Below are 16,725 nucleotides of genomic sequence, written 5' to 3'. Positions count from 1 at the left end.
TAAATCTTTGTTTGCAAATCTAGCTTTTAATTCATAATTATTCAAAGCCTATTTAGCTTGAAATATAACTTGTATTGTACAATGTACATATTTCAGAGAAAATGGCAGAAATACTGGAAGAAGATAAAATTACCATTAAAGAAGAAGTCTCTACTGTAGAGGATACATTTACTGTATTTGTAGTGGGAGAAGATGTAAAAGAGGAAAGTACAGAAAATCAAGGTTAAGTTTAACATTTTATAGATATATTTTTGAAGTATTTAGCTGATAAATCTAAAAAACCTTGCCACAATTGATATTCAGCGTTTCAAAATAAAAAAGTTACTGGCAAAAAAACCTTTAAAACATGCAATCTTGTTGTAGAAAGATACATCTGAAGCCTGTGAAAAATGTCCATTTGTTATTATTTTCATAATTTCAAAATTTTTTTATATGGCCAAATTACTGATTTTTTTGGAACTTTTTTGGAAATTACTGATTTTTGGTCCATCGACTAAAATATCAGTTTTTGCCTCTTATTTGTTTCTAAATAAACAAATTCAGTGAATTTCATAAGAACTGGCTAGTGGGGATAGTTTATTCACTAATTAAAGGGACTGTTTGTAAACATACTTTCAATAAACCCTAAAGTAATAAAGCTTTGACCAATTATGAATGCAATATCCATTAATTTTTTTAAATTACTGATTATTTTCCTTTGTGGTTTCTCAAGACAAAAATCAGGCATGAAAGTTCACTTAAAATTTCGAGGACAGTCCCATTAATTTGAAGATTTAATTAAAAAAGAGGGGGGTGCATAANGTGGGTGCATAAGTCGTATTACTCTCCGGAAAAATTAAACAGTGTTTAAACATAACTTAGTGGCGTCCTAGGAGGACGCTGATATTTTTAATGCGAACTCTACTACTAACTTTTTTACATTTTCACATGCTTTACACCGTTAAATGAACTTGAAATTGCATCAGGAAGCAATTAAACAAAAAATTCTTAGAGCCTCAAGTCCCCGAGCGCGCGCAGTTAAGAAAAAATATAAATTAATATATTTTAATTCAAGTTGGGCCTAATTCAAAACAAAAGTAGCATGCAATATATCAAACTACAGGTAAATTGTGACACAGACTTAATTTCCAAGGTCAAAACTGACTTTGGAGCATTCTGACCGGCGTTCTAGTAGCCAGATGTCACATTATGGATAATTTTACCATAATTTTTTCATGCCGGATATCAATTTATAGGTAATTGGGCACAAGAATTCCATTATTTCTTGGGTTAAAAATTCTTTTGACCATTCTGATTGGTGCGCTAGTTGTTTACCGTTACGTTATGGGTAATTTTTCAACAGATTTTACATGTTGTATATAGATTTATAGGTAATTGGGCATGAGGATTCCAATTTTTAGGTATACACTTTTGCCAGACCAGTCTGATCGGCCCTAATATATACTATATACATTGTATAAATTGTATATTATACAAGGTATACTGGTCCTAATATTCCACATACAAGGTAAACTCGTCCTAATATGCCCCATACAAAGTAAACTCGTCCTACTATACCATATACAAGTTGTTCTTGTCCTGATATACCATATACAAGGTGTTCTAGTCCTAATATTCCAAATACAAGGTATACTCGTCCTTATATACCATACAAAAGGTATACTTGTGGTGTTTATTTCTCCCATTGGCAGCTGATATTTATAGTTATGATTTAAAAACCAGGTTACTTTTAGACCAGAGTTCAAATTTTGTATTTTATAAAGAAATATAGTTAGTTACTTTTCAGACTTGGTTTGTTATTTAGCCGACGCTAAATACTCATCCTAATATACCATATACAAAGTAAACTCCACCTAATATACCATATACAAAGTAAACTCCACCTAATATACCATATACAAAATAACTCCACCTAATATACCATATACAAAGTAAACTCCACCTAATATACCATATACAAAGTAAACTCCACCTAATATACCATATACAAAGTAAACTCCACCTAATATACCATATACAAAGTAAACTTCACCTAATATACCATATACAGTGTAAACTCCACCTAATATACCATATACAAAGTAAACTCCACCTAATATACCATATACAAAGTAAACTCCACCTAATATACCATATACAGTGTAAACTCCACCTAATATACCATATACAAAGTAAACTCCACCTAATATACCATATACAAAGTAAACTCCACCTAATATACCATATACAAAGTAAACTCCACCTAATATACCATATACAAAGTAAACTCCACCTATTATACCATATACAAGGTATACTCGTCCTTATATACCATATACAAGGTATTCTCAAACTTATGTACCAAATACAAAGTAAACTAGTCCTAAAAACCACATACAAGGTATATTTGTCCTAACATACCATAAACAAGTTATGCTTCTCCTTATATACCACATACAAGGTATACTCATCCTAATATACCACATACAAGGTATACTCGTCCTTATATAGTACATAAAAGGTATAATCGCCCTAATTTACTATATACATGGTATACTTGTTCTATTACACCATTTACAAGGTATACTCGTCATAATATACCCCATTCAAGATATACTTGTCCTAATATACCACATTCAAGGTATAATTGTCCTAATATATAATATACAAGGTATACTCGTCCTAATATTCCACATACAAGGTGTACTTGTCCTAATATACCAAATACAAGGCATACTAGCCCGAACATACCACATGCAAGGTACATTCGTCCTAATATATGAGATACAAGGTATACTTGTCCTAATATACCACATACAAGGTATACAGGTCTAACATACCTCATACAAGATATACTCGTCCTTTTATACCACATACAAGGTATACTTGTCCTAGTACATCACATACAATATATACTCATCCTAATATACCATATACAAGGCATACTAGCCCTAACATACCACATACAAGGTACATTTGTCCTAATATACGAGATACAAGGTATATGTGCTCAATTTTACCTATAGGAGACCAGGTAATCTGCTTCAAACATAAGAGTGAGCATGAACTCTTTCTCGTCAGCTAACCTCAATTTTCACTGATCAACTCTTTTGTATTTTTTTCAGGTAGGCAGTTAATACAGTACTCAACCGTGAACTGAAACACAAATCAGTCCAGGGTTAATTAATTTTACAATAAAATAGAATTCTAGCCTTCTTTATTTGTGTCTTCAAATATCCTTCTCAAGTAATGACTTTCTCACACAGATCACAAGAATTGTAATCAAGATTAGTACCTGTATTTGATCTAGAGTAGGAGCTTAGATCAGGGATACAGTGTAGAAGTCCTTCCGTCGGAGGTGTCGGAGAGAAGAGTAACAACCAAGTTGTGGTTGTCGGAGATCAGAAATCCTTCCGTCGGAGTTGTCTGAGAGGAGAGTAACAACCAAGTTGTGGTTGTCGGAGATCTGGTATATGTAGAGATGGAGGCGTCTCTATGATACTATCATAGGAAGCATAGAACTCAGACCAAGCGTCCAGAGAAACAGGAACACTCGGACTCCATTGAGATCGGAGTCTTGTATACGTAGAGAACTCAAACTAAGCATCCAGAGACACAGGAACACTTGGGCTCTGCTGAGATCAGAGTCTTGTAGATGTAGAGAACTTAAACTAAGCATCCAGAGAAACAGGAGCCCTCAGACTCTGTTGAGAACGGAGTCTTGTATACATAGATTTCTATCATGACCTACCCAAGGCTCAGTGTGTCAAGATTAGTAGGTGAGAGGAGAGAAGAGCATCTTCATCCCAGAGACCAAGGATGCAGATAGGTTTAGCTCCTCGAGGCAGCTTATACTTGTCCTAATATACCACATACAAGGTATACAGGTCTAACATACCTCATACAAGATATACTCGTCCTTTTATACCACATACAAGGTATACTAGTCCTAATATTCCACATACAAGGTGTACTTGTCCTAATATACCAAAAACAAGGCATACTAGCCCTAACATACCACATACAAGGTACATTCGTCCTAATATATGAGATACAAGGTATACTTGTCCTAATATACCGCATACAAGGTATACAGGTCTAATATACCTCATAAGATATACTCATCCTTTTATACCACATGAAAGGTATATTTGTCCTAATACACCACATACAATGTATACTCGTCCTAATATACCATATACAAGGCATACTTGCCCTAACATACCACATACAAGTTACATTTGTCCTAATATACGAGATACAAGGTATACTTGTCCTAATATACCACATACAAGGTATACACGTCTAACATACCTCATACAAGCTATACTTGTCCTTTTATACCACATACAAGGTATACTTGTCCTAATTAATACACCACATACAAGGTCTACTTGTCCTAATATACCATATACATGTATAACCGACCAAATATACCATATAAAAGTTATACACGTCCTAATTTACTACATATATAGTATACTCGTTCTAATATACCACATAAAGGTATTTTCGTCCTAATATACCACATAAAAGGTATACTTGTCCGAATATACCCCATTTAATGTATAGTTGTCCTAATTCACTACATACACGGTATTCTTGTCATAATATACCACGTTCAAGGTATAATCGTCCTAATATACCACATACACGGTAAACTCTGAACTCGTCACGTTGTTGTTGAGACTTTAAAAACATGAAAGCAAACTCATATCCAGGGCGAATATTCCCTTATAACCAGGGCACCACATTAATACATGAGTGTTATTGTTTATATGATTTATCTTCAACTTCAGCTCTCGCACTGTGAACTGAAATTAAATATAACAAAATATCTACGTATATGTTTCACAAAATTTGCTCCAGGTCTCAATAAAGAAATATAGTTTTTAATGACTGAGCAACATTCAAATAAAAATGTTTGATATGTAAAAACACTGAGTTGCTCGGGCTGGGGTATTGATATGAGCTACAGTTTTACAGGAGATATCTTATGCTTCATTCAAAGTCTTTTCGAGTCTAAAAGATAATTCTAGGTGATGTATCAAATTATTAGTACAGTAGTTGCAGTATACCTTTAGATTCAATCCTTAAAGCAGTGAAGGAGAGTATCAGAGAACCAAGGGAAGACGACATCCTTGAAATTGTTCTCCAATCTTGAGAAATCTAAACAAGACGAGGTTTAAAATCCTTTTTATCAAGACCCTTATTTCTTATGTCGACAAGTCTCACCTTAACAGGACATGTCTAAAGCATATGACATTCCAACATAAGTCCTCGTAAATCAGCATTATCCAGTCGGAGGCAGCTTGGTCAGACCTGTAAGTGTTCCGAGTTATAGAACGAAGGTGGTGGAATCTTATTCACACGCTCAGGATCATAAACAGGCAGGATCACGATGGTGGAAGACAGCCAAAGTAATCTAAAACAGTTCTGGAGGAGGAAAACGACATAAGAAGACCTTACCAGGTGGAGACAATCTATCCTTCAGATCTATCAGACGGAGGAGTATATGAACAACAGGATGGAGACGGTCCTGAATACATAATTGAAGGTATTTTACTGCATGTGCACAATGCTATCTGGTGAATATTGTTTGGTTCAAGGTTCAAAGTCTAATTATGAATTCACATAATTCACCAGCGAATTTATACACTCGACGAATGAAGATTTTTAGGATGATATTGTAGGTGGTAGATTGTAGGATTGGTTGTTGTTTGGGAGAACATGTTTAATCTAGAATCTGTGTCACCATTATATAACATCATTACATATATTAAAGTTCTTTAGCTCAAGTTCTTTTTAACATAACATTGTTTACTTGTGATGTAATTCCAAGGACTCCAGGTAGGAGTATGGTAAGAATATCAGTCCATGTCCTCCAGAGTAGTGTTCTGGTCTGCCTGGTTCTCGTCTGCGTTTAGCTATTCATGCACACTTCTCAAAAACACAAGTATAGGGGTCCAGTTATTTGAACATTTCGTCAAGTTTTGATTTAAAAATGTTTAAAGTTCTGGAGTCCTTGACGTCTGTTGGGAGCCCATTCCATCTGGAGACAACTCTGTTTGTGAAAAAGTTAAGTCTGATGTCAGATTTTGACCTGGTTGCTAAAAGGTTTCCATGGTAGCTGGTATTCCTGGTTACTCTTTGAGGTTCCTGGCCAACTAATGTAAACCAAGTAGAGCTGTCAACATCGTCGATACCTTTCAGGATCTTAAAGACCTGGATGAGGTCAGCTCTGGACCTTCTATCGACTAGGGAAAGAATCCCAAGTTCTTTAAGTTTGTCCTCGTAAGTTACACCCTTTAAACTTAATTGGGCTATTATGTATAATAAACCCATTCTTTGTCTGAAAAAGACGATATATAAGCTTTAAAGTTAAAATTATTCTATTTAGGTTAAAATCTTTCTTCCAAGTTAAAATCTTTCTTTCTAAAGAAAATCTCAATAAGATAGAGAATTTATATGAAAAAGCTCATGATTTCTCCTGGCTTGGCAAGATTAAAATCATAATTTTAGAATTGCGAAATTTGACAATAGTTTTCTTGATATAAAGATAGAGATTCAAAAGTTTTAGAAACGTAGGAGAAAGTTTGAGGTTTCATGTGTAAGTTCAGTTTCATCTTTCTCTGCTCCAACTTCTTCACATTCATCACAAGGTTTCTACATTCTTCTCCAGAATTTCAGAAATCCTGAACATTGAAAGTTTATTAGAATAGGATAAACCATATAATAGGACTCCTCTGGTCTAATACCAAAATCCTGATAAACAACCTAAACAAACATTAGTAAAATGATCCATTTGGTACCAGTACAAACGTCAGACCCGCAAACATTGGAAGGTACAAACCTAAGACTTACAAACGACGGACAGTACAAACCTCGGACAGAACAAACGTCAGACTAATACAAACGTCAGACTAGTGTAAACGTCGGACTAAGGAAAAACAATATTTGAATTTTAAGATTTAAAAAAAAGAAATTTCCTTTTATTGACTTGTCTAATGAAAATCTACCCAAAGAAACTGAGTTCTTGCCACTTACTCAAATATTCTCATCCCTATACCTGTCCAACCTGGTAATGGTATTAATTTTTGATACTTTCAAATTGTTTATCTTATAGATTTGAAATATTAAAGGTTATACGAAATCGGGTTGCAAAGATATAGGCAAATTGAAACATCAGAGTTTGTGACAATTGAACTCAACTCCTTTTTGGTCTGTTGTTTTATTCAGTGCTACCTTCAAAGGTTCCGACTTTATTCAGCTGTCTTTGATTTTTATTACAATAAGCGAGTGACTTTTAATTTATTTCATATAGCAATGTTTTTTTTTCAAACTCAACCAAAGTCCGACCGTCCTTACTGTACTGGTCCAATAATTGTACTAGTCCGGCGTTTGTATCAGTCCAAAGTTTGTACCAGTCCAACGTTTTTAGATCCAACGTTTGTACTGCTTGACCTTTGTAATGTCCGACATTTGTGGGTTCGACGTTTGTATTGGTACCATCCATTTATATTATCAAGGGTTCTAGAGTTACCACAGTTTGTAAACACTTGTGTTAAGAACAGGGATGGATTTCTCGGGTCTAAATACCTATAAAATGACAAACAACATGAAAAACTTTGATAGGATGACCCCATAGTTACCCTCTGGCCAGCAGCTCGCCGATCTGAGTAATCAAACTTTATTTTTTTACCTAAGAAATAGAATCCTTGTGTCTAGTACCCTAGAATTGACATACTACATATGGTCTTGCGAAAGTTTATACCCAAAAACTGGAATCCTTAGGCCCAATTACCTAAAAGTGACAAACACCATGCAAAAATCTGTTGTAAGATGACCTATAACCTAACGGTAGGCTACTAGCAAGCCAATCAGAGTGGTCAAAAGATTTTTTAACCCAAGAAATGAAATCCTCGTGCCCAATTACCTAAAATTGATATTCGACATGTAAAACTTATAGTAAGATGACCACTGGCTACTAGCGCGCCGGTCAGAATGCTTCAAAGTCAATTTTGACCTCGGAAATGAATTCCGTGTCAAAATTTACCTGTAGTTTGATATATTGCATGCTACTTTTGTTTTAAATTAGGCCCAACTTGAATTGATATATATTTATTAATATTTTTTCTTAATTTTCAGGAAAATCTTATTTTTTTAAACTAAAAGCGCTCGCACACATTTGCACTGATCTATTTAAAATTGCATTTTGCAGTTACAATACATATTAGTGAGTTCGCATGCAAAAAATCAGCGTCCTACGACATTGCTAAGTTATGTTTAAACACTGTTTAATTTTTCCGGAGTAATACAACTTATGACCCCCCCCCCCTTTAAAACCATTTGTGATACTTGAGGTTAATATTTTATTTATTCTCTTCTTGAATTTTTCAGGCGAAGTTGTCAAGATTGAAGTAGATCCCCTTTTCTCTGAACAAAAGAGTCTTAAAAAGAGGAAACTGAGAGAAAAAAGGTTTACAAATTTGCCCTGTAGAAAATGTGATTTTATGGCAACGAAATCCAGTCAGTTGAAGACACATAATAGAATGAAACACGAAGGAGTGAGATATCTTTGTTCTCTTTGTGAATACGCTGCCACTCAAGCAGGTAGTCTGAAGATACACATTCAATCTAAACATGAAGGAGTCACATATCCTTGCGATCAATGTGAATACGCTGCCACTACATCCAGTAGTCTGAAGATACACATTAAATCTAAACACGAAGGAGTGAGGTTTTCTTGTTCACATTGTGATTACACTGCCACTACAGCAGGTAATCTGAAGAATCATATGGAAAAAAAACATGAAGGAGTTAGATATCCGTGTTGCCAGTGTATGTATGCTGCAACTGACCAAAGTAGTCTGAGGAGACATATTAAAAATAAACATGAAGGAGTGAGATATCCCTGTGACCACTGTGTGTATGCTGCAACCGACCCAGGAAATCTGAAGAAACATATTGAATCTAAACACAAAGGAGTGAGATATCCCTGTAATCAGTGTGATTACGTTGCTACTGGTGTACAGCGTCTAAAGAGACACATAGAGTCTAAACATGAAGGAGTGAGATATCCATGTTCTCATTGTGAATACGCTGCCACTACAGCAGGTAGTCTGAAGATTCATATTGAATCTAAACATGAAGGAATAAGGTATCCTTGTGATCAGTGTGAATACGTTGCAACTGACCAAAGTAAACTGAAGAAACATATTAAAAATAAACATGAAGGAGTGAGATATTCCTGTAGTCATTGTGAATACGCTGCTACTTTTCAAAATAATTTGAGGAGACATATTTTAATCAAACATAAAAGTATAAAGAATGAACATATTCCTGTGTGATGTCACCTCTGCCCGAAAAGGCTATCTAAGACAACATATTAGAAATAACCATAAATACGCTGCCGTCCAATCCTGTCATCTAAACACACATGAAAAAAGAAACAGACTGATCATAAAGTGGTCTGCACTGTAAACTTCAAATTTAAAAGTCTCTCATTAATTTAGATTATCCATTGTTTATCTTATATCAAAATTTTAAAGTATTAATAATAATCAATGATATTAACAGATATTTATAGCCTGCGGTTTTTCAACAGATGTCATGTCCCTTTTCCAATTTTGGATTCACATCTTGGAAACCTCTAGTATCCCCTACTTTTTTCCCTTTTTCCCTTTTTCCCTTTAACCATTCTTTTTCCCTTTTTCTCTTTTCCCCTTCCTTTTTTCCCTTTTCCCATTCCTTTTCCCCTTCCTTTTTTCCCTTTTCCCTTTAACCATTCTTTTTTCCCTTTTTCTGTTTTCCCCTTTCTTTTTTCCTTTTTCCTATTCCTTTTTTCCTTCCCTTTTCCCTTTTTTCCATACTATTTTCATTCCTATTTTCATTGTATTTTACAACCCCCATAAGAGCAGACTAAAAAAATACACAACTGCTTTTACTTTAAAATTATTATGTATTGATTGTTTGGGAACTGCTTAATCTGGATTAAGGGTGTGCTTGTCCGAATATACCCCATTTAATGTATAGTTGTCCTAATTCACTACATGCACGGTATTCTTGTCATAATATACCACGTTCAAGGTATAATTGTCCTAATATACCACATACAAGGTAAACTCTGAACTCGTCACGTGTGGTTTCTTAGCATCTATCCTTGCCTCCCGGGCCGGTTATACCCACCTTCTAGCTGATGTGACCTGACCTGGTTACAGTCAGCTGTTTTATCCTCAGTCTTTCTCCTTCTTTCCGGGCATTTTTGGTTTTATTACATAAATCATCATTCTTTATTTTACAATACTTGAACATAAACATTTAACAACCTGTTCTTGACGCTTACTTCCTTTAAATCATTGTTAATCTTTCCTGCGGTCATGTAAGGTCATACAACAAATTTGTAGGCGTTGTGACGTTTATGGGATACAAACAGACAGACAACCTAACTATATAGATATAAAGAGTTAATTTTAATCAGTGGAAATCTTTGTTTGCAAATCTAGCTTTTAATTCATATTTATTAATAGCCTATTTAGCTTTGAAATATAACTGGTATTGTACAATGTACATATTTCAGAGAAAATGGCAGAAATACTGGAAAAAGATAAAGTTACCATTAAAGAAGAAATCTCTACTGTAGAGGATACATGCACTGTATTTGTAGTGGGAGAAGATGTAAAAGAGGAAATTACAGAAAATCAAGGTAAAGTTTAACATTTTATAGATATATTTATCAAGGATGATTGATTTTTGAAGTATTTTTTTAGAAGTTCTAGCTTATAAATACCCTTGCAGCAATTGATATTCAGCATTTTAAAATAAAAAAAGTGAGCGGTAAACAAATTCTTTAACACATGTCAATCTTGGTATAGAAAGATGCAGATGGAGCCGGTGAATAATGTCCATTTGATTTTGTTTAAATAATTTCAAAGTTTTATGATATATGACCAAAATACTCATTATTTTGGATCTGGCCAATTTTTGGTTTATGGTCTAAAATATCAGTTTTTGCCTCTTATTTGTTTCAATACTAACAAACTCAGGGGTCCATCTAAGTCTATTTCTTATCCCAAATGGGATCTGGGTTGAAAGTACACAAAGGGGCATGAAAATACACTTTCTGTGTCATTGTAAACTTTGGCAAATTTGTTGTGTATTTATACTGCCCTTCAGAAATGTGTACTCCATTTGGGGTGTTCAATATGGATTTTTTTCTACAACTTGACATCATACTTCTAATTGTTTACAATAATAACATGTTTAATTTAAGCCCCTAATATCAATCAATTAACAAGGATTGTATTGGATGGAATTATATTGATACCCATATCAATGTATTTTGAAGAATTGCTTCCGTGTGCATTTATAAACTAACCTTAAACTTCATAAAAACCGGCTAGTGGGATAGTTTATTCACAGAAGAATTCCATTATGAGAGCAAGAAAAATAAAAAGATAGACAAAATTAAATGGATTGCTTGTAAAACTCAAGCCTATATGTGGTTTCCAGCAAAAAGCTGATTCGTTTTATAAAGTTTATCTTTGTGCTCCCACTTTACGAACTGGCACAACCAATGCACACTGAAGATTTAGTTTCTTATATATATTCATTCATTCCAGTGTAATTAAACAAATAGAAAATAAAATTAAAAGTAGAATAGAAATTGAAGGATGTAATTTTTGATATATGTTTAGACCCGTATAACCTGTATAAATATGTATTAAGGTGAATTGAATAGTGGAATACAGGATACTGTACAAAATAAACCTGAATTTGATCCTTATATACAAACAGAGCTCATCATTAAAGAGGAATATGCGGAATTTGATTCAGGTAATGTGAAATCTGTTATTATAACAATGAAATAAATTATAATGTAAAAAGTAGACTATTTAGCTTTGAATTATGAGATGTAATGTACATATTTTAGAGAGAAAAGCAGAAATTATGGAAGAAGATAAAGTTACCATTAAAGAAGAAATCTCTACTGTAGAGGATACGTTAACTGTGTATGTAGCGGAAGAAGATATAAAAGAGGAAAGTACAGAAAATCAAGGTATGGGTAAACATTTTTTGCAAATATTTTGTTAGGATGATCTATTTTTGATTTTTTTTTAGAACTTCGGGCTCATAAATATAAAAACTGTGTTTATTACAAAATTGACTGCATTTTCAGATATTATTAAAAATTTTAAACCATTTAAGATACTTGAGGGTAATTTAATATCTTAGTAATTCTTATTAATTCTCTTTTTTAATTTTTCAGGTGAAATTGTCAAGATTGAAGAAGATCCGCTTTTCTCTGAACAAAAGAGATTTAAAAAGAGTAAAGTGAGAGATAAAAGAGATAAAAGTTATCCCTGTGGAAAATGTGATTATGTGGCAACTAAATCCAGTCATTTGAAGACCCATATTGAATCTAAACACGAAAGAGTGAAATATCCTTGTTCTCACTGTGAATACGCTGCCACTCAAGCAGGGCATCTGAGAAAACATATTGAAAATAAGCATGAAGGAGTGGGAGAAGATGTGAAAGAAGAAAGTAGAGAAAATCAAGGTATATATATATATATATATATATAACGCTAAATAAAATCTGAAAAGCCTTCCAGCACTTAATATTTAGCATTTCATAAATCGAAAAAGTGACCTGTAAAAACATTCTTTAAATTTAAAACATATTAATTTTGGTAAAGAGAGATGCACCTGGAGCCGGTGAATAATGTTAATTTGTTTTTGTTTTCATATTTAAAAAAGTTCAATATGGCAAAAATACAGATTTTTTGTAACTCGGCCAATTTTTGGTTTATGGTATAAAATATCAGCTTTTTCCTCTTATTTGTTTCAATATCACCAAATTCAGTGTTCTATACAAATCATTGGTCCTAATAATTCAATTTCTGATCCCAAATGGGATCGGGGGTTGAAAGTACACAAAGGGGTTTGAAAATACTCTTTCTGTGTCATTGTGAACTAAGGTCAAATTTTTGTGTACGTGAATCACACTTTAGAAAAGTAAATAACAGTAATCAATATAAGAGATAAATTATTACAACTTGACATCATCTCTCTAATTGTTTACAATAATAACATGTTTAATTTATGCCCCTGATATCAATCAATTAACATTTGGGATCGTTTTGCATCGAATTATGTTTATACACTTTATACAAATCTCTTGATACCATATTATGTGGACCACTTTATACAAATCTCTTGATACCCATGTCAATGTTTTGCATCGAATTATGTATTTATACCACTTAATACAAATCTCTTGATACCCATATCAATGTTTTGCATCGAATTATGTATTTATACCACTTTATACAAATCTCTTGATACCCATATCAATGTATTTTGAAGAAACTTTTTATCCCAATGCATTATTAAACTAACCTTGAATTTCATAAAAACTTGTTATTGGGATAGTTTATTCACTAATTAAAGGGACTGTTAAACATTATTTCAAGTAACCCTTAATTTATAGAGTACCCCTAAATGTCCGATTGACTATTTATGAATAAGATATCCATAATTTTGTTTTTAAATAACAAATTATTTTATTTGTGATTTCTCAAGGCAAAAATCAGGCATGCAGGGTCACTTGAAATTACAAGGACAGTCCCGTTAATTTTAAGATTCTATTGAAAATTTAGACCATTTGTGATACTTAAGGTTAATATTTTATTTATTCTATTTTTCTATTTTTCAGGTGAGGTTGTCAAGATTGAAGTAGATCCCCTTTTCTCTGAACAAAATAGACTTAAAAAGAGGAAACTGAGAGAAAAAAGAGATAAACATTATCCCTGTGTAAAATGTTTATATGTGGCAACTCAATCAACTCATTTGAAGACACATATTCGAAGTAAACATGAAGGAGTGAGATATCCTTGCGATCAATGTGAATACGCTGCCACTGAACCAAGTAGTCTAAAGAGACATATTAAAAATAAACACGAAGGAGTGAGGTATTCTTGTGATCTGTGTGAATACGTTTTTACTGGTGTACAAAGTCTGAAGATACACATTAAATCTAAACATGAAGGAGTGAGATATTTATGTGACCAATGTGATCACACTGCCACTACAGCAAGTCGTCTGAAGAGGCATATTGAATCTGCGCATGAAGGAGTGAGATATCCGTGTTCTCACTGTGAATATGCTGCCACTCAAGCAGGTGATCTGAAGTTACATAATAAAAATAAACATGAAGGAGTGAGATATCCCTGCGATCAGTGTGAGTATGTAGCTACAGGTGTAAGGAGTCTCAAGAAACATATTGCAAATAAGCATAAAGGAGTAAGATATCCTTGCTCAAAATGTGAATATTCTACAACTGCTGCACGTGATCTGAAGAGGCATGCTGAGAAAAAGCATGAAAGAGAGAGATATTCTTGTTTAGAATGTGAATATGTTGCTAGTTCAACAAACAATCTAAAAAGACATGTTGATAGTAAACATAAAGGAGTGAGGTATCCTTGCTCTAAATGTGAGTATGTTGCAACACAGGCAGGTGATCTTAAGAGACATGATGAAAATAAACATAAAGGAGTGAGATATCCTTGCTCTAAATGTGAGTATGCGGCAACTACAGCAAGTGCTCTGAAGGTACATGTTGAACGTAAACATGAAGGAGTGAGATATATTTGCTCTAAATGTAATTATGTTGCAACTACAGTAAGTTATCTGAAGAGACATACTGAAATTAAACATGAAGGAGTGAGATATCCATGTTTACAATGTGAATTTACTGCAACTTCTTCACGAGGTTTGAAGAAACATGTGGAAATTAAACATGAATGAATAAGATATTATTCCACTTAATGTGAGCACGCGGCATCTATAGCAAGTGCTCTGAAGGTTCATGTTGAAAGTGAACATGGAGGAGTGAGATTCCCATGTTTTAATTGTGAGTATGTTGCATCTCAAGTTGCCAGTTTAAAGAGACATGTTGAGAGCAAACATAAAGGAATGAAATATTAATGATCAAAAAAGACATGTTCAAAGATAAAGGATTGAGACATCTTTTGGCTCCCCTGAGTTGAGCAAAAATGAATCAACCCAAAAGTGCACTGTACTGGTTCATTTACACAAGATGTGTACAATTTACATTCTAAACTTATTTTGTTTTCAAATATAAACCAGATCTGTAAATACAGTATACTAAAATGTTGCAATTTTAACACCACAATATATGCATATAAAATTTTAATTGTGTGCCGCGTTTAACGGAAACGGCTTACCGTGGTTTTATGGCTAATTGGATTTTAGGACCAGATATTTCAATTATAAATATCAATATCTCAGTTTGCTAGTCAGAAGACATTTTCTCCCTGAATTAAAACACTGTTATTCTCCACAGCTCGAACAGGTGTACATGCTGACCAAGATGAGGAGAAGTAAGTGATTGGCAATATCTGAGCAAATCTATTGCAAATGAACTGATCGATACCAACTATCCAATACCTATCTTATCTGAAAATAAAGAAAATAGAGTACCAAAGAAATGTAAGGATAAAGGATACAAATCATTGCTTTCACAATTGTGTTGAAGAATTACCTTAAATGATATGATATATGTTGCTTATTTTATAATGAATCCATTTTTTTCAGATAGAATGGGAGAGATTTTTAAAGATGAATTAGATTTGCAGGGTTGCGGTAAAAAAAAGAGATAGTTTCCATCAAGAAAGAAATACTTCCCTCCTCTACTGTAGAGGAGATATGTACTTAGTAGGGCTGGACGTCATTAGACCTGAGGAACGATACTTCTTTCATGAGAACGAACGGAACTGACAAGAATGATCCCATCATTCCGAAAAAAGAACGAACGCATAGAACGCTTTCTTAAAAATACTGGAACAATTAATAAAAGAACTGAATGGAATGGAACGAAAATTGCTTGGAAAAGAATGTTAAAAATCATGAACGCGTTCCAAGTCGGGCACACATTTTAATCAGGATTTTTTCTAAATCATCTTGAAATAATTAAAAGATTTTTTTAATTTGATCACCTGACCCCCCCCCCCACCACCACCACCAGTGGCGTAAGGGGGGGCGATAACCCTGTGTACCCCGAAGACACTCCCCCTAGCCCCCCAGGCCTAATATATTAAACTTACATTTACATTCTTTTCTTAAAGTGTCTAGTTAGCAGTGTACACTGTGAAGTGTGCAGCATTCATTGTGTAGTTTGCAATGTGCAGTTTGGAGTGTGCAGTTTGGATTGAGCAGTTTGGAGTTTGCAGTTTGGAGTTTGCAGTTTGTAGTGTATACAGAGTGAAGTGTGATAGTTTCACCGCCAAGGTCCTGCATCATGCAACAATGAAGTAGCGGGTCAGATCATCATTTATTCTTCTGGATCCATGGCTGCATTTATTTGCTTATCATAACTGTTTTTAAAAGCATATAGGGTCATGGACCCCTTTACTGCCTCAGGCAGTTGGTTCCAGCCTTTAACAACTCTAATAGAAAAAAAGTTTTTTCTTATGTCCAGGTTTGTTCTCTTCATCTCCAGGTTGGATATAGATGAATTCAACCTTGTGCTAACTGTAGAGGCTGAATTTAACCTAGTAAACCAGGTTTTTTCGCAAACATCATCATGCTGGTGCAATATATTCCAGGTTTGTATCATGTCACCTCTTCTTCTTCTCTCCTCCAGGGAGGGTAAGCCTAACTCTTTCAGCTTGTCTTGGTAGGTTCCTGGCTTCAGTCCTGCTGTCATTCTCACAACTCTTCTCT

At 34.0% G+C, this 16,725-nt stretch overlaps 2 protein-coding genes across 3 annotated transcripts; both read left to right on the top strand.

Moving 5' to 3' along the window:
• The first annotated feature begins 100 nt into the window (after positions 1-100).
• LOC111710078 (transcriptional repressor CTCF) lies at positions 101-9,718 on the top strand. The gene is made up of 2 exons (XM_023484101.1): positions 101-222; positions 8,380-9,718. Exons 1-2 carry the CDS (start codon positions 102-104, stop codon positions 9,327-9,329), a joined length of 1,071 nt encoding a protein of 356 aa, XP_023339869.1. The 5' UTR covers position 101; the 3' UTR covers positions 9,330-9,718.
• An 841-nt stretch (positions 9,719-10,559) lies between these two features.
• LOC111710077 (zinc finger protein 431-like) lies at positions 10,560-15,871 on the top strand. Of its 2 annotated transcripts, XM_023484098.1 has the most exons (5): positions 10,560-10,684; positions 11,707-11,814; positions 11,912-12,037; positions 12,248-12,538; positions 13,697-15,871. In XM_023484098.1, exons 1-5 carry the CDS (start codon positions 10,564-10,566, stop codon positions 14,785-14,787), a joined length of 1,737 nt encoding a protein of 578 aa, XP_023339866.1. In that variant the 5' UTR covers positions 10,560-10,563; the 3' UTR covers positions 14,788-15,871. The 2 variants fall into 2 exon arrangements, with proteins under 2 accessions (XP_023339866.1, XP_023339868.1); XM_023484100.1 differs by lacking the exons at positions 11,707-11,814; positions 11,912-12,037.
• The last annotated feature ends 854 nt before the right edge of the window (positions 15,872-16,725 follow it).

This window comes from Eurytemora carolleeae, unplaced genomic scaffold, assembly GCF_000591075.1.
Source record: "Eurytemora carolleeae unplaced genomic scaffold, Eaff_2.0 scaffold1025, whole genome shotgun sequence".
NCBI lineage: Eukaryota > Metazoa > Arthropoda > Copepoda > Calanoida > Temoridae > Eurytemora > Eurytemora carolleeae.
Note: the sequence above shows the minus strand (reverse complement) of the source record. Positions and strands in the feature narration are given on the sequence as shown.